A 19,674-nucleotide genomic window follows, 5' to 3' on the forward strand; every position below is an offset into this window, starting at 1 on the left:
TAGTGCATTGAACAGAGTCTTAACTTGGAATGATCTTGTCCATGACATTGCACTTAGCTTTGCGAATTATCATGCGACTCTCGACTTAAAAACGGGTTTTATGCTTGTTGAAACATAGAACCCATGTGGGTTTGCATGTGTGGTTGACTAATTACCATAGTTCTTTTGGTTTTTCCCTTTGTCAAGGTCTTATGTGAATAACCAAGTAGCTTTTATTTTGTGGGGTTACAAACCCTTGATTGATCATTTTCATGCTTGGTTATATATTAAGTGTGTTCCTCCTTAGCTTGGTGATAAGCTTCTTGTTGCTAACACTAATGCTCATGCGTTGTTGTTGCTTGTTTTCCCTATGGTTTTGCAAGGTTTGGATTCGAGGTCAAACCCTTTTCAAGAAGGGGAAGATGATACAAGCCAAGTCGGCGTTAACGTTTCAATACCTATGATTCAAGGCCGACACAAAAGGATCCAAGCCATGATCATTCCAAGGATGCGGATGCAAGGACACATTTGGGGGACCCTTTTCAAGCCCCCAAGAGTACAATACCACGTGTAGAGGGTAGCTTAGAGTCAAGGAAGACATTAGGGAGGTCATTGGTGATACAAGTCAAATGGCCGCCTTAGCTTTCGATGATATCATTCAAAGTCACTACGTGAAGAATCAAGCTTTGGTCGCATGGAGAGCACGTGATCATACTTGGAGGGGTCGTCTTGAGCATGCCATTAAACAAATCCAAGTGTGGAAGATTGCTTGGAGCCTTGATGACTTGAGGACTCTCGGGTTTGGGCCATACTTGGTGATTCACGGTTTTGGTTCCTTTTATTAAGGGCATTTTGGTCACTTAGCCTTGAGGGCATTTTGGTCATTTAGACTTTTCTAAATGACACTCCATGGCCACCCCACCTCATTACAGGCATTGAAGTCATTTGTCTTTCTTTTGTAATATACTATATGGTCTCTTTTAGGTCTTTTCACATTAGTTTTGAATGATGAATGTATGAAACACTTGAAAATCCTCTCTCTTGATAGTAGACCACCTTAGTGTAGTCTTAGTTAGGGCTTGGAAAAGTCATCCTTAGTATAGGGCTTGGAAAAGCCAATATTAACTTTTGCTTGGAAACGGTGGATCTTGAGGTGAGTTGATTCCCTTGGCGGTCACCGTAAGAGTGTGGTTTTAATTATTACATTCATTAGGGGTTAGTGTTGAAATACACTTGGTTCTTAATCTTGTAATAATCTTGGTCTCACTATCTATCTTTATTTTCTATGCAATTTCTCTTGTATTTGTGTTGAATCCGTGTCTTGTTTCATCTTGTGTCATTGTAATCATCTTCATCTCCGTTCTTTAGTTATAGTTTCGATTTTTAGCTTTGTTTTCCGCATCAATTGGAGAGACAAAAAGAACTAGAAGACATTCTGGAGCCATATGCGAGCTAACCTGCACCCGCAGGTGGCATCTGCTCCCTGATACACCAGCAGGTGACGAGCAATGTAGGCAGATGAGTCTAGGCAGCAGCTCATTGTTTTTTTTAATGAAAATAGGTCACTTTTGGGTCTATGTTTGTAATAAAGGCCCAAGGCTATAAATATTAGGACCTACATTCATTTTCCTTAGTTTTTAGATGATAATTGATGAATTATACACTTGAGAGTGTGAGAACTTGGTTAGGCTTTTGTTGAACACTTGTTAGAAACGTTGGTTGATTGGGTGATATGATTCTCTCTCTGTCTTTGTAAGAGGTAGGTGCTTGTAGGTATTTGAAAGGAAGGTTTTAGGATTTGATACATTCTTCGATTGTCGTATCTCGTCTCTTTTTGTGTCTATCTATCTAGCTATCCTTTACTTTTCGCAATTTCGATTCTATCGTTTTCTTATTTTACGTACCTTATTTCTCTTCTCGTGGTTTGTCCGTTATCAATGAGTCTAGTCTGGCATATCGATTGCATTAGTCACTTTATGGTCTAAAACAATCTCCTCGAGCCTAGTTTGAAAAGTTCAGCACGGTAATTCAAAAGTTTGGCATTATTTATATTGAAGTGATGTGTCATGGTTTCATGGCACTTTCGATGCTTAAAATCGAAAAATATGCAAGTAATTAGGTTTGTTTTGGTAGATATGATGTGTTTTTGTGTTTATTTTGCAGGAAACTAGGTTTTGGTAGCTAAACAGAAGAAAAGGAAGTGAAAGCTGCAGAAGGGCCCACTTATGATGCCACTTACGTGGCGTAGGTCCCACCTACGGCCCGTAAGTGGCCTATCATAGGCGTCAGACATGCAACTTCAGAGAATCAGAAAATGAAGTTTTTGACGGTTAGCTACGAGGGGTCACCTAGGTACCAGTGCAAGTGTCAGAGACTTGAAGTTTAGAGAAACTGCAGAAGTGAAGATTTCCTGGTACTTACGATGAGCCAACCTATGGGACGTAAGTACTACTTATGCCCCGTAGGTACCAGAACAAGTAGAGTTGTTGCAGAATTAAGAAGATTGTCACCTACAATGGCCACCTACGTGGCGTAGGTGCCACTTACGGCCGTAAGTGGCCACCGACTTAGTTTTCCCTGTACGTTTTGGTTTAGATTTCCAGGATTTTTATGTACTCTATAAATACTCTTTTGACATTTTATAGTAAGTTTACGCACTCATACTATTCACAAACATATATTTGATTCTAAGATTGACTTTTGATCTTGGAATCTCTTTGTTCTAGGTTTTTGGTTGATTAATTGATTTGAGTCTTTGGGTTTTATTCTTCATTGTTGTGAGATTACTTCTATGCTTTCTTTATTGAATTCCATAGCGTTTCTTGCAATTGAGCGGCTAAATTCCTCAGCTAGGGTTGTGGAAACCCTGGTAGAATAACGAAGTAGGGGAAGTGTGAGATTCTTCTAGATCATTGTTTACACTTGCATTGTGATATTCTTCAGTTTAATTGCTTTCTTAGCGGTGGCCAACGCAAAGAACTTACTTGTATTAAAGAACATCTTCACAAGAGAGATTGAGATTGGGAAAAAAGGATTACAACAGTGATTCGAGGCAATCAACCCTCGTCTAATAACTCGATACCCAAGAGGTGATAGTTAAACGGGATCAAAGGCAAGCGTTAGTAAGGCGACACTAGGTGATAGTTAAACTGGGATCAAAGACAAACGTTAGTAAGGCGACACCCTGAGACTCACAAGGTGAACAGTGAGATTTATCAATGCGTTCACAAAACGGTTGGTAATACCTAACTTGTCAGATTCTGCATATATGGCAGTGAGATAGTTGGATTGAGCACGTGAAACCTACTGAGTTAGGAAGACAAGGGGGACACAGTCCTAGTGTTCATCTCAAATTGGTTACAACTGAAGGCATTCAGGACTTGTTACTTTTTACTGTTTACTACAAATTTCCCCTATTTACTTTCCTGCACTTCCGACTACTTCAGCAAGTTCGAGAGACAGATTCGACCTATTCCCTGTGGGATCGACCCCAACATAGTTGGGTACCTATAATTTGACAGCAACCGCATTGTATCTTCTTGGAGGGTATAGTTTGGGCGACATCATAAAGCAGATCACTCTGTGTTTTATCGACATTTTGTTCCAAATCTATGAATTTATTTGGTGGTTTATGTTGATGATGTCATTAGTACCAGCAATAATCAAGATAGCATCAACGCCAGGTCCATCCCCACTTGGGTTTCTGGTCCACACGCCAGTTGGAGGGGTGCTAGAGTGGATAGAAATTCCTTATTGGTTGGGGAATGGACTGGTGGTTTGCTTATATGACTTGGGCAATCCTCCCCTCATGAGCTAGCTTTTAAGGTGAGTTAGGTCTAAGACCTAATTTTACAGTATGCCCATACATCCACTTTAACATCATTATCTCGACAACATGCATCTTCTGAACAAGAGAATTTTTTACTGGCCAAAACTCTGTCCCATACAACATCGGTCTAACCACCATGTTATAAAACTTACCGCCTCCAATAACCACAATCAATCATCACCATCATTAGCCACCTTTTACAATCATCATCACCGACAATCACCATCATCAGCCGCTACTATATACTCGGTCGTCGTCATCATTCACCACCACTATTAGATATGACTATCGTCTATCACAACTATTAGCCGCCACGATCAACAATCACTACTGCCAGCAACCATCACTACTAGCTACAACCCACATCATGGCCCAACACAATCTCTAATTGGCACCCACAACCACCACGCGAATCATCACCACCATCGACATAATATTTTTTAAAATATTTTACTGATATAGTATTAGATTTATTTAGTATGTTTTAGTTGAATTATATATTTAAAAAAAATTGATAAAGACGAGTTCTATATATTCATATATAGAGAAAACAAATAGTCTAAATTATTTGGTATTCTAATCTTAATACATCATCTTAATATTAAGACACGTATCCAAATCCAACATCTAAATCTTAATGCAAATCTTAATATTCATGTATGTATTCAAATTTAGACGCCTCAATCTTAATAAAAATAAATGAGGCCTAACTATCAGTTTATGCGTTTGAAATCTTAAGTATTCTTATTTCAGATGTTAGCAATAATTTTCAACGAGCTTTTACTCTAGATTTACATTACATGGAAAAGGTTATAGGTTGTAACTATCACACCTATTGGATGAATCTACCAGAAGTGTCTTCAACCTTTAGCAAGTTTTTGGTGTTTCTTATAGAACCGAATGAAGTATCTATAACCACATCATGGTCAATCAACTTACATCAAAGAAAGGTAAGAGTTCATGTAACAAATACTTAAATAAAGGGTATTCGTTGAGGTTTAGCTTTATTTTATGAAAGGTTTAAGGAACTATAATTTGGGGTTTCCTGTTGAGCTTTTAGGTTGTCTTTCGTTTATGTTTTGCTAAAAGATTTATTTTATTCTTAGCTTCTTACCAAGAATCTTGATCTTGTGAGTGTATGTTACTACTAGGTGGGTGTCCTATTTTTTTATTTCTTATTTCCTATTTTGTATTTTGTATTCCTCGTATTTCTCTTATTTCGTATTTCTCTGATTTCTATTTGTATTATTTCTTATTCGTTATTTATGTTATGTCATCCATCCTGCTTCATGTTTCATTATGACCTTGTTTACTATTCTTTATCTTGAGCCGGGGGTCTATCGGAAACAACCTCTCTACTTCTTCGGAGATAGCAGTATGGACTGCACACATTTTACCCTCCCCAGACCCCACTTTGTGGAAATACACTGGGTTTGTTATTGTTGTTTTTCTCAAGTTGGTGTTATTTTCTCATTTTCTAGTTAATGCACTAGTTGTTCAACAACTTCACTAAATTTGCCTATACTCTTACCAACTTACATGAAAATTTCAAATCATGATATTTAAGATATCATAGTATAGAAAGATTACTTTTTTATTGCATAAGATCATGCAGTGGGGAAGTGTTCAAACCTCATATTGATTGGAAACGTTCCATCGAACAACATCAAGTTGTTGACCAGTTGAAATGTGCAGCAACTGCTTTGTTTCATCTTCTTTTGAACCTATATGAAGTTTTCGAGTTCTGAAACATTGTCTAAGAAGTAGCTCAACAATAAACTACATAAAAGGATTTACTTATTATTAGAGGATTAATATTGGTACTGGTAATGCATGCGTATACTTGACCCTCCCCGGACCCCATTTTGTGGGATTTCACTGGGTATGTTGTTATTGTAGAGGATGAGTATAGTTTTAAGAATTTGATAGTAATTGGAAAGTATTATGTCATGGATAATTGCAAGGGATATCATACTTCTTCCTAGTGATATAATCAGAATGATTTATACAAAAAAAAAATTCTCCTGAACAAAAATTTAGGAAAAAATACACATAATGACGAAACTTATACCCCGTACCATTGCAATAGAGACTTTCGTAGTCATGCACAGTTAAGCAGCCTGATTTAGTCACTGATGCTAGATATATGCCCTGCCAAAAATGAAGATGCAGTAAAATATGAAGAATTGAAGAACAGACTGAGAAACCGAAACTAAGAGCCTGATTTTGAGTGCATCTATTATTCACTACTTGAGTTGCTCCTTTTTTCCACAAAAAGATTTTCCTGTTCCTCTAAATCCAGTATGTCCATGCTATGCATAAGGAATGGTCACCGTCAACCAGATATTCTTCTGAAATTTCCCTGCCACACTAATAGACTTCCAGCATCCTAACAGACTTCTGAAATTTCCATGATATGGTCCAAATCTGCCAGGTGTAATTACAGTGCAGAAAAAGATGATTAACAGATTCACAAGAGTGTTCACATAGATAGCATCTGCTACAAAGTTTAAGGCCTCAAATTCTCCTGTGACAACTGACAAGCATGCATCATAGACAAACAACCAACCAAAACAAGCCCTTTTAGCTGGTGCAAGGGCCTTCCAAATCAACCTCCAAGGCCACATAGATCCCAATTCAGTGTCTTTCTTAATGAGTTCTCTATGATAAGAGTTGACAGAAAAGCTCCTCTCCTGCTAGGATTCCAGCATAATACACATCCCTCCCCTGATTTATCTTCACTGAACTCACTTTTGCAAAAATAGGTCCACATTATGCATTTCAATTTAAGGAAATTCCCTTTCTCAAAAAAAAAAAAAAGATCAAGGAAATTCCTCCTGAACTGAAAATTCCAGCCATCTTCATTAAAGACGTCAGTCATTAGCACATTTGTGTTATTCACTGTACTGTAAAGGCAAGGAAATTGCTCTTTTAGTAATCCTGTACCATCCTGATTGTCCTTCCACAGCCTAACTCACTTCCCATTACCAACTACAATGCTGACATTCGTGCTGAATTCTTCGCAGAAACTATACGTTTTTACGCAGTTACTCCATAAGGTGTATTCACAGTCTTAGGAGCCCAAAACCCCTCTCTTCCATATTTATTCTCCACCACAAATTTCCAGGGCTACCTTTCCATCTTGAGCCTCCAAAAGCATTTGCACAGCAAACTTTGGTTATGAACTTTTGAATTCCTAACTCATAAGCCTCGCTCTTCCTTGTGTCTGATTATTGTATTCCACTTAACAAAAGTAACTTCTTATTCTGAGCACTGTCCTCCCACAAAAATATCCACTTATCTTGCTAATCTTCTTCTCTAAACTGGAAGGAATAGTAGATATCTAACATACTATTAACCAGAGTTATCCTTCTTCCAAAAGAACGGTACTGTTTCTTCCCGGCAGTAAAGCATCTCCCAGTATAATAGGCATCTTAATGGAAAAGGCATGCGGAGTGTTGCAAAAGAATAAAATAGAACAAAAATTCTGGCTGAGATTATTAGGTACATATTGCTTATTATTAAAGAAGAGAAGGACTGTGGTTAAGAAAAACTGTTTGAAGACAATAAACAGAATGAATCTCAAAAACAAAAAAAAAACAGAATTCTTTATTTAGAAAAATAGAAGGTAAAGAATAATGAATAATCTGTCAAAGTAAAGAGATGGTGTGTTGGCTTTGTGGTAAGGATAATGGACCTTCAAGGGCAAACACAAACATAGCTGAGTGACCAATTTATGTAGAGTCCTGACGTCCAAGTGGCTTTTCATACTCAGCAATCAAGATACAGTTTGGTATGTAATGGAGACAGTTGGGGGTCGTTTGGTAGAGTGTATAAGAATAATGTTGAATAAGGTGTATTATTAATGCTTGCATTAATAATGCTGGTATTAGTTATGCTTGCATTAGTTATGTTGGCATTATTTCTTATACATTGTTTGGTTTGATGTATTAAAAATAAAATATCTTATATAATTTTTATACAAAAATATTAATTTACAAAAATACCCTCATGATTATAAAACTTCACCGTTAAAATTCAGAGGCTTCCAGCTGCGGAAAGCTACTTCAATAACAAAGCAAATTGAATTCACTCAAAAAAATTAGTCCCTCTTCCTTGATTCTTCTCAATTTTCCCGTTCTATAATAGCTAGATCAGAAAAAAATCAGAGAGTGGAGTCACCAACTTCAGAATTTCCAACTGAAGTGAATGCAAGTGATAAAGTTAAAAATTTGATCGAAATTGTGAAAGAATTATGGGGGCTAAGCCATAATGACCAAAGAGAAGGGTGACTACTTACATAATCTGTATCAATTCGGCATGAAACAAGATCAAATATTAAGGGGAGGGAGAGGAATTTAAGGGGTAATAATGTCATTAATCACTTTAATGCATGTGTTCAAACCTTTTTGTTATTAATACATGGAAAAAGGTGGGTATTACTAATACATGCCACAATACACAATAGAGTGTATAACTAATGCAAGCATTAATTATGCATAAGCTAAAACATATACCAAACAAGGTACTACTAGTACACAAAAAATAATGCATGTATTATTTTCTTAATACACTACCAAACGACCCCTTATAGGTGAAAATCCAAAGGTCCATTTCTTTTATATTCCTACCGTTTCTTAAAAATCAATAATACAGACTGAACTATTCAGTAACTGGGATAAACTACTAATCTCTCTAACTTTTAGCAGGAATACACAAGTTATGTTTATCTAACATCTGATTTGCAATCACATGGCATGAAGAAGTGCATTACGAAAACCTATTTTTACTTCCATTTCGCCAACAGAATGTTATTTCTTGAAGAACTTTTGATTGGAAACTGAAGAACTTCCAGGTTATTTTATGCTTTATGATAGCTTCTGACTTCTAATTGAGATAGCCATCTCATCTAGTCCCTCAATATAGAAGTAATGAATATAATGTTCTTTCAACCATCTGATAATATGCAATTATAGGTTATCACTATGCAGTTGCTTATGGGAGCTGGGAAAATATAGCAGCCAAGATTTTCCGAAAAGAGGAAGAACACAACTATCTTGAGACCAAAAAAAAAAAAAGAAGATAAACAAAGAAACCGCAATGCCTTCAGATCAAGTTCTAGAGATTAGTAATCCAGCAGTTACCTTTTTATCAAATTCCAAGGCCGAGATACCCTCTCTGGAAACAGGAGGACATGAAATCAAGAGAGGAGCTATCGACAAGACAAAACTTGGACACGAGTAATAATTTAGTTGATTCCAACCAGCAACCAAATAAATGGAAACAAATAAAAAGACCACAGTACCCGCCTAACCGATTTTGTCTATAGTCAGTACCAGCACCACGAAGAAACCAATTCACCTGGAACCTCAAGAAGAACAAACGAGGAAGAACAAATTAAAGATGTATAACCAAACAAAAAGTCTAAATTGCTGCTATTATCCAAAGTTTCTCTTCAAAATCAAGGAAAATAAGGTAAAGCAGTAAATTAGCGAACTTTACTAATTGAAACTAATGAAATTTAGTTCCTACAAGAAAAAAAGATCTTATATTTTTCAAAAAATAAATATGATGATAAATATACCAACAATCTAGCAAAAAAATTGAAACTGGAGGACATAGATTAGCAGTACATGCGCTTGACAAGGCGCTCCATCGATGTGATAAGTATGAGGTAATACCATAACCTTCAAATATAAAGAAAGAAACAACCAAAAAGAAAGTTACAAAACAATTGAGCAAACAAATTGAAAATTGAAAAAGGAAATGTATATAAATGGGTAAGTTACCTCTGAATAAGATTGCATGAGTAAAGCAGCAACATCATGCTGGTACTTTCGATCAAATTTTCCGTTCAATTCCAGTAGACTTCTCTTCCATTGTGACCTCCTCCTCTTACTGTGTTTAGGGTTAATGGGAAAGGGATCAGAGGGAACCAAATATTTGTCCATGCCCCTATCTCCGTAATTTTGTTCAGTTCAGAAGAGTTGACAGGCAAATGTTACTAAAGAGAGAGAAAACTGCTGGATTTTCCCGCCAACCCAATTTGTTTCGTGTCCTCGCGTCTTCAACGAGGAGTTTTCTTTCTTTTCCTGCTCATGAGTTGCACTGTGGTCAGGTTTTTTCTCAAAATAGGACTTCGTTTAAAAAGAACTATTTGTTTTGAATTGATATAGAATAAAAAATAAATAAAATAACTTTTGAATCTTATTATTAGTAAATATATGTCAAGTGTATCAAAATATTATTTAATTTTACGGTCATAAACAAGTCACATGGAGGTCATTCTTTCTTAAAATGACAAAAAAAACTAAGTCATTCTTTTTAAAATGGATGAGTAATATATTTGACCAGACTTTTGGCAGAAAATTAAATGTTTATAGAAGGTAGTAAAAACTATTTTTCACAGGCTAAAAAAAATTAATTTTTTGTAAAAGTATTTTTTTTTTTTAAAGTACACTTAAAACACTTTTAGAAACTTTGGTCAAGCACTAGTTGCTACTCAAAAGTGATTTTTAGATTTATTGGCCAAGCATGAACTATTTTTCAGTACATTTTTGCAAAGGAATTTTCAAAATAAGGCGACTTTACACTTAGTCAAACGAGCTTTGAGTCTGATTTTGGTTCGGGTTGAATGATTAATTGGGCATGAATTATAAAGTGGCGACCTAGAGGCATACGAAGGAGTGTAGCAGAGCATAGGGCATTAGAATTTAACACTTTCTGTCACAATTCATCAATACAGAAGCCTGAATCAGTCATCAATTGTAACTATTCTCATAATTTGTAGGTCAAGCTTTTAAAAAAAAAAAAAAGTTGGCGTAGAAGACCTTTTATTAAAAACACAAAAGTTGTACATGTCCAAGAGATCAGCCTAAGCAGGCCCAACCCGTTTCTCAAACAAAAAGAAAAACTATTTCTAAGAATCAAAAAGATCAGAAATCAATAAAAAAGGAAACTAAGTCGAAGCTCCTCAATCTTCTTTGCTACATCCACAACCAAATCAAACAAAGGAACCTCGATGTAAGCAAGGGTAAAACCTAAGATGTTCCTAATGGTAAAAACCCCAAATCTATTGGATAAGTTGAGCAATTGGAAGATTTCATTTAAGATATTTACAAGTCATACAAATGCCATGAAATCGGTCCAAACGAAGACTTTTTCAACTCCATCTTCAATAGATTGAGGCTCCTAACTCTCACATAAGTAGTAGTCTTACCCCCCGTTTCATATGATTATGTGATTCTGTTAATATCTCATTTGAATTATGCACTTGACATATTAGCTCTATACGAAGTTGATACCACTATCCATCTTCAACTAGATCTAATACGAGCAGGCTTTCTTTATGGCTTTTACAACTTGATTCTGGTTCATCTCTGTCATGATCCGAGACTACCCTCTAGTTGTAATATAGTGCCTAGAGTCACAAGTAACCCCAAGCAAACCCATGGTCTGGTACCCGTTATGAACACGGAAGAAAATAAAAAAATATTGGGTGGAAACTAAACCCAAAGATCTGATAATAAGTGTTAGTGAAAATAATATCAATCATGTCTGAATATCTAATAAAAACTAAAAATATGCTCGACTGTCTAAAAGCCTCTAAAATGTGAGGAGTTGATGCACAAATCCCCAACTAAATCCAAATGACTGAAATAAAATAAAATATTGAAGGTGACAACTGATAATCCATCCTTGAAGGATGAGGACTCACACAACTGCTACTGAGTGGCACAGAAACAGCCTAGGCGCAATTCGAGAATTGAACGTCCGAACCTATATTATAAGATAATATAGCGCAAAAGAGAGTATGCGGTCAGAACTTTGAATGTACCATTATGCAGGATAGGAAAGCTAACTAGTTAACTCAAATGCATGAATATGTAAACTAAATGCAAAACCGAGTATAAACATAAACTGAACAAGCAGAATAACTAGGTAATTGAATACAAGGTCATGCATATATAAGTTGAAACATGTGTTGAATATATAAATACAGAAACTGAACTGGAGATTTGATACAAGTGTAAAGAGCACAAGAATTACAAGCTTTCTCAAAAGACCAAGTTTGGATTTGCAAAGCGGTTGAAGACTTTGGAACCACCTCAAAGTCGTGGCTTAAGTTGAAGAGAGGACGAAAGAGACCTTACATACTCCATAGGCGCCTCACTTGAAGGACATTATGGACTTTATACATTCCAAATCAACACTCAAGAGGCGCCTCTTCCTAAGCCCTCATTAAGGGCATTTTAGTCTTTGTCTTGTAATAACTATAAATAGATACTTAGGCCTTTACTTTTATTAGATTTGATGAATTGTTGAGTGATACTCAAATTATGTTTTTTTTCCTTAGTGTAGGGATTGGAAAAGCTATCTTAGTGTAGGGCTTGGAAAAGCTATCTTAGTGTAGGTCTTGGAAAAGACATTGAAACTAGGGTTAGCTTGAGTGTGGATTCACTTGAGTTGACATTTTGTTAAGAAAAGTGGGTGCTTGAGGAGTTGATCCCTTTGTTTCCACTTAAGAATGTGGTGTTATCCTCCATTAGTGTTGTGTGTCTTGGTGTTTGATACACACATTGGTGCTATTCATTGGTGTAGGTGTATGTCTCACTAACTATCCATTTACTTTAATACATTTTCATCTTGTTTCTTGTTAAATTTATGTGTTGTGTGGCTTGAATCTGTGTTCTTCTTCTCCGTCTCTTCTTTTTTTGTGTGTTGTTTTCGATTTCTTAGTGTTGTCTTATATCATTTGGTATCAGAGCCATGTATTAGAGTTGTTCCCATAGCTCTCTGTCTTGGATCTAAGAAAATCTCTACAAAAAAGAGTCTAGAGTCAAGAAAAATCACAAAAAAGTAGTATCTTGTGTTGAAGTTGTAGATCTGAACCTTATAAGCTAGATCTACACATTTTTGTTTTGTTTTGTTAGTTTCTAGTGCTAGATCTTTGTTCCCTAGCACCTAAAGAGTCTAGATCTAAGTTTGGAACAAGATTTGATTGTTTTTTAGTTAGATCCACCATTGTTATAGCGTGTTGAAGCTTTTGTGAAGGTAGGTTCATGTGGTATTGTGGTATTTTGGGTGTTTGTGGTTGATTTGTTGTTATTTGTGCTTGGCTTGGCAAAAGAAACCTAGATCTAAAAGAAAAATTGAATTTAGGGTTCATTTTCCTAGTGGTCAAACCTTGGTCAACTCTTGAATATTCATCTTGTTCTTCCATCATCTTTAAATCTTGTTGAAGAAGCATATTCAAGTAGTTTGTTTGATCCAAAAAGGGAAAAAAAAGAGTGTACTAATTGTTTGTACAAGAATATTTCCTAGCATATTGTAAGACTTCCAAAAAGAAAGAGGGGACAAAGGAACATCAAAGTACAATTGAGTGGACCAATTGATTTTGAATCCATTTGAAGCTCAAAAGGGCTCCAAACTTGTATATTTCCCTTCAAAATCGAATTCTCTTATTTCTCTAAGTGTTATTTGGTCGAGACAAAAATTTGAGAATTGAAAATTTTTGAAAAGTGACATCCAATCACATTGTGCCACATCATCATTAGTGTAACAACCAAATTGAGTTCTTAACTAGATTTCTAAATTTTTATTTGTTGTTTTTAGTTGCTTTTGTGTTGATTCTACCACTAATTAGCAACGTAGTAACTACCTACTAGGTTGATAATTAGTTTAGAGTCCTTTGTTTCGTGTCAACATTTCTTTTGTGTTTTTTGTAATTCATTGAAATTTGTTGGTTCAAGTCCGTAAGCAATTTTCTACGAGTCATATCAAATGAAAATTCATTCTGGGACAAAGTAGAATCATCCTTCACTCACTTGCCAAGTACATGCCAAAGTATCAATACTTGTGAGACCAAGTGTGAGGTAAGAGCCGAGTGTGAGAGTGGTGAGGATTTCTTTTGAACTAACTTGTTTTCTCGTTTTGTAGGTTATCCTTTGTTGTTTTTTGCTTTTTGTCAGGTACAATTGTTTTGAAGGTACCCCATCTTAATCCTTAGGAAATAACATTGGTGGAGCTATCTTGGCTCGACTTGAGGCTTTTAACCTTGACTTAAGGAATGAGATCAAGATGGTGAGAATGGATATTAGTAGGCTAGAGGCGGATGTTGGTTCAATGAAGGGTGATTTGGGTTCAATGAGGGGTGATTTGGGTTCAATGAAGGATGATTTGGGATCAATGAAGGGTGACATGATCAGAATAAAAGCCACCACAAAACCAAAACCAAAGTCCATAAACCCGTGAGCCAAGTAAACCTATATATTCCCCATTGAACCAATCCCAACAAGAAGGACTTGGTACTCAAATTCTACCTCAAAATCTGAACTACCAAGTTCCAAACCCACTTGACCAAAGACCTTACCCTTCACAAGTCTAAACACCTCAAGTCCAAAGAACCTATACTCTACAAAATCCAATGCCTCCTCTCCACAAGTTAGAATCCAAAGAGAATATGACCAAGCCTCAAGATGGAGAGAAATTTAATGGTGAGGTACAAAAAGAATGTGAAGAAAAGAGGGAAAAGAAAATCGTAGGTAGTGAAGTTGGAAAGGAAAAGAAACGCTTGATTGTGGATCTTGTCTAACAAGGACCCAAGAGCTAGCATTTTGCCTAGAATTGATTCTTATTATGTACAGGTTCAAGATCATATATTCTCAAATAAGAATCCAAACGGAGTTCTGCATGCACACATAGTTGATGAGTTAATAAAACCCTTTTGCCAAAAGTTCCAATCTTGGGACAAGTGATGAAAAATGAATCCAAGGGGAAATCTTGACATATTCCATTGTGATGTGTAACATTAGGGATTCCATGGTTCAAAACCAAGTGAAGAACACACTTCCCATGATCTACAAGGTAACAAAGCTATCTTCTACACACTTAGAAACTTGAATTGTTGTGATGTGGCTAGTAGTGGCCAAATTGGTGTTGTTTTAGATTTACTTGGTGTAGAAGTGTATGAATCTTCTTTTTATGGTATTCTTGGTGTTGTTAAGTTGCATAAGGACCAAACTTTTGTTGTAAGTACGTTAGCACTAGTTGATCATTTAGATGACAAAATCAATTCTTTTCGTAAGAATGATTTGTGTCCATCTAGTGCTAGCACTTATAACTTGAATAAGGTTCCATTACCAAGTAAAAAAATTATTCACACACTAGTTGACCCTTGTAATAACCAAGGTGAGTCTACGTTGGTTTGTGAGTTGCCAACAACTAGTGAGGATGTGAAAGATGGAATGCATCTTGTTGAGGGAAGTCTTCTAGGCCGTAGATCCTTATTCTTAAATGTTAGTCTTCCCTTAAAATCAAATGCTTTGGGTGATTATGAGTATGATTCCCTAGTAAAATGAATGAGTAACCTCGGCTTATATCCTTAGCTACTTCATCCATTTGATCTTGGTGCACTAGTGGGGTGAGGAAGGGATTGTCTTTGCATGTCTTCATTTTTCTGTGATAATTACCTTAGCCTTATCCTTTGTACTAATCATACTAAGTGTTTTATGGTCAAACAAAGGATTGCTGGTTGTATTTTAAGAGTGTACCCTTCGGCATGATGTTTTCACATTTGATTCCTTCCTATACTACCTCTTTACCCATGATGATAACCATGTTAATTTTGAATTTGTATTGTGTAGAGGTAGGATGTTTGGTGGCTGGTTTCCTTCTTTGCATGATAGTGATATATGGGTGAGGTGGATTTCAAGATCAATAGTGGCACCATATTTGATGAGGTCCTTTGCAGAGGTAATAAAACAAATGTATCTTATAGTTCCTAAGGTAAAGGTAGTCTTACCTTTTGGGTATAGTAAAGCCATTAAGATCATTGTAGCTTTCTTATCTCTTGATATTTGTCAAAGCCACTTCCTTTGTGCCATTCATGCTAAGCTTTTCATGTCACACACAAAGGACCCGTGGATATATTTCAAATGTGAACAACCTTGGCTTGATGATATATGTGATAGTCTCGGATTGCACTCCTCTTTCCTTGATATCTATCTTAGCCATGTACTTTGTGATGCTTGTAGTAAGTGTTTCATGATCATAACAAAGGATTATTAGTTGTATTCCAAGAGTGTGCCCCTTTGGCGTGATTATATAATTGTGATACTAATGTTAACCCTCAAACCCTGAGAATTGTGTGTTTTTTTCCTTCTCTTTGTTTTTTCCAAGGTGTGAATTTAAGGTCAAATTCCTTTCAAGATGGAGAGGATGATACAAGCGTAAAGAGCATAAGAATTACAAGCTTTCTCAAAAGACCAAGCTTGGATTTGCAAAGCAATTGAAGACCTTGGAACCACCTCAAAGCCGTGGCTTAAGTTGAAGAGAGGAGGAAAGATACCTTACACACTCCATAGGCACCTCACTTGAAGGACATTATGGACTTTATACATTCCAAATCAACACTCAAGAGGCGCCTCTTTCTAAGACCTCATTAAGGGTATTTTAGTCTTTGTCTTATAATAACTATAATAGATACTTAAACCTTTACTTTCATTAGCTTTGATGAATTGTTGAGTGATACTCAAATTGTATTTTCTTTCTTTAGTATAGGGCTTGGAAAAATTATCTTAGTGTAGGTCTTGGAAAAGCTATCTTAGTGTAGGTTTTGGAAAAGACATTGAAACTAGGGTTAGCTTGAGTGTGGATTTACTTGAGTTGACATTTTGGTAAGAAAGGTGGGTGATTGAGGAGTTGATCCCTTTGTGTCCACCTAAGAGTGTGGTGTTATCCTCCATTGGTGTTGTATGTCTTCTGTTTGATACACACCTTGGTGCTATTCATTGGTGTAGGTGTATATCTCACTAACTATCCATTTACTTTAATGCATTTTCATTTTGTTTCTTGTTAAATCTGTGTGTTGTGTAGTTTGAATCCGTGTTCTTCTTCTTTATCTTTTCTTCTTTATGTGTTGTTTTTAGTTTCTTAGTTTTGTCTTGTATCAAGATTGTGGGAGCTAACTACAACTGACATACCCCAAGCTGAGCAAAACAAGGGTCTAACTTGTAATCCCTAGTTGGATGGGTGCTAGTACCTTGCCAAGGGTACCAACACTGGCTGGTGTGGATCCACTAAACTGATGTCCCAAAGAACTAGGGTGTCAGTCCTCTATTGGTAGGTGACCCCTCATAATCTATGATGACACCATATTTCTGGAACTTAGGGACTTCTACTAAATGTCTCAGTCCTCAACTGGCGGGTAATCCTTCATCCCTGCATTCACTCGATGCTAAGTACTACTCCCAACTGAACTGACACTATTTTATAACTGAGATGTAAACTGGTAATTGATATGCTCAATCATGGTATTCTGAAATTAACAATACATGTATAATACTAAAATACTAAATAACATATAAGCTGGTGTATGCATGAGTTCCTAGGTATCGGGTGTTCATAACCCAACACAGACTAATGCAATGGAACATGATAAGGATAAAACTGACTATGGTACGGAAATCATGAATAGTACTCAATATTTTAATAACCGATAATGTTATGTGCAAGTGAAATTGTCAAACATATGGAAACACAATTCTCATGTGGAAATATATTTTCATGGTTCATAACCGAAACATCTAAGATAGATTTGATAAATCTCATATTTGACTTGGAACTCAATTAAAAAAGAAAGGGTTTGTACTTATAAATTAAGGAAGTTCTTGGGACTCGATGGATGGAAAAGACCTATTGATGAAATCCCACATACCTGAAAACAACTCGTTAGAAAACGTTCTTAAAACTTAATCTTGCTTTGGATGAACCCTGGTTTGGCTTTTCGGAGAAGAAATCGCTTTTTTTGCTATGTGTTGACAAATTTCTTAGTTATGAGAGGTTAGGGTAAGTTTTACCCTTGATACTTGATGTTTTAAAGGCCTAAACGCCGTGGTTTTTGGGTTAAAGGGGGTGGACTTTACCGAAAATCCCATGTTAAAATCATGCAGGAATCTTGGTTCTAGTCATCACAGCTCACCCTACAACTCATACCCTCTGGTCACGAGTCGTAGTCTGAGTTATGACCTGAGGTTTTGAGGTCTAGGCTCTTCACTACTAAGGCAACTACTCCACCTCCTAATAACTACAATCCGTTTGGATTAATTACAGTCTGGGACTCAATTTCTGGGTTCCTTTCTGCTAAGGTGATGAGACCACCTAACGACTTGTTGTCACTGATCATGAGTCATAGTTTCTAGTTATCACCCCTGGGCTGAAGTTTGAGATTTTCACTGGAGTGGCAACAACTCAAATGTAATGTCTCATTACGACTGGTAACAACTCGTCACCTGAGTCATTGCCACTGGCAACTGACAGACTCTAGGGGAAATTTTTTATAACTCTTTGCCACAACATTGGATTAAGATAAGACTTGTGGCATTGGGAAACTAATTTATTGAAGGGTTCTAAAGCTTGGAAACTTAGGGTATTACAATATCTCCACTTGGGATCATTCGTCCCTGAATAAAACTATCTGAATGGGACTACTAGGGAAAACTGAGACCACACACTAAATATTTATGGGCTGAATCATGACTAAACATCTGAACCTGTAACTGATGCATGTACTGAACTGAACTCATTAATGCATGCTATGACATGAGGATGGCTGGATAGCTAAGATAGGAATGAAAAAATTAATTTATTTATAAATTAAGAAAACTATTTAAAACACCTAGGCCTTGAACCTTTAGAAAATTCCCTTTTATGAAGCTTGTGGACTAGGTACGACTCCAGGGTACTAGTCGTACCCTTGGATACGACTTAGTGACCCCTCACTCACATACTAGGAAGTGTGGTGGGGTTAAACACTATCCAAGATGCGGTTTAGGTTCCTTATGGTTGTATGTTAGGGTACGGGTTGTATACACCTATTCGTATAGAGTGTTGGTCTTGATCTAGTGGACACTGTCTTGGGTACAGTTTGGGATACGATTTATGGTATCATCCATACCATAACATACGTGTCATGTGTGTGTAGTCGTACCTTGGGCAGTGTAAGGGTCTTTAGTGAAGCCTAGGGTACGATATAGGGTACTCGTACCCTAGGGTACGATTTAGTCAAGTCGTACCCTCCTAGGAAGTCACTTTTTCAGTTCTTAAGGCAAGGGCTTTATGGATATTTCCCACCCTAAAACCCCTAAGTACATTCATTATATAATGTATTGTAGCCTCAAAAACCATAATTTTGGTGGATCAAACATTCCAAATACTCTCTCAAACACATTATTGAAAAATTAGAAGCTAGGGTTCCACAAGTGTTCTTTTAGAGTCAAGGAGGGGTCAAGTCTTTCCGTGGATCATCTTATATAAGGCATGTTACTCTTTAACTTATTGTCAACTCAAATATCATATGTTTTAAACATGGATTATGACTTGTAAATGATGATTTTCAAATCAAATATTAAGGGTTTTGATGCTTAGTGTCGAGTAATGTTTGCCCTTGCCTAGACTTGTGTTTATACTTGATTTTGGTGATGATTTACACATGTGGGTACTTGTTGTTTGTGTTCTAACAAGTGGGTCATGAGTAACCCTAAGATTGATGATTTCTACTTTGATTTTCGTCTTGGTAAAGGCATGCCCACAAGGTGTTTGTGAAAATATCTAAGAGAAATATCTAGTCACATGTTGATGATATTTTGAACTAGGTAAATGGTCCAATAAGTATAAGTGGTGAATAAATGGTATTGTAAAGACCTTGTTAGAATAATTAGTCAATTTATGACCTTGATGGTTTGATGGGTAAATGGGTTAAAGTCCCTAAACATGAACTTCAATTGTGTTTGAAATAAAGACTAGTATAAGAATGTTAATAAAGAATGGATGGTTTTGTAAGGGTCTTGATGACTACAATTTGACTT

At 36.4% G+C, this 19,674-nt stretch overlaps 1 protein-coding gene across 4 annotated transcripts in view; it reads right to left on the minus strand.

The window, feature by feature from the left end:
• LOC107854432 overlaps positions 1-9,937 on the minus strand; it is a 54,597-nt gene extending 44,660 nt beyond the window's left edge. For 3 of the 4 annotated variants that reach the window (XM_047399111.1, XM_047399112.1, XM_047399114.1), the window contains exons 1-6: positions 9,598-9,937; positions 9,442-9,495; positions 9,114-9,169; positions 8,953-8,986; positions 5,887-5,959; positions 5,441-5,532 (exon numbers count right to left, since the gene is read on the minus strand). In XM_047399111.1, the coding sequence (XP_047255067.1) occupies positions 5,441-5,532; positions 5,887-5,959; positions 8,953-8,986; positions 9,114-9,169; positions 9,442-9,495; positions 9,598-9,759 (471 nt within the window). In that variant the 5' untranslated portion in view covers positions 9,760-9,937. Of the gene's footprint in view, positions 1-5,440; positions 5,533-5,886; positions 5,960-8,952; positions 8,987-9,113; positions 9,170-9,392; positions 9,496-9,597 lie in introns of those variants that run through there. The other variant, XM_047399113.1, reaches the window with a different exon arrangement.
• Between the last annotated feature and the right edge of the window lie 9,737 nt (positions 9,938-19,674).

This window comes from Capsicum annuum, chromosome 11 (genome assembly GCF_002878395.1).
Source record: "Capsicum annuum cultivar UCD-10X-F1 chromosome 11, UCD10Xv1.1, whole genome shotgun sequence".
Lineage (NCBI taxonomy): Eukaryota > Viridiplantae > Streptophyta > Magnoliopsida > Solanales > Solanaceae > Capsicum > Capsicum annuum.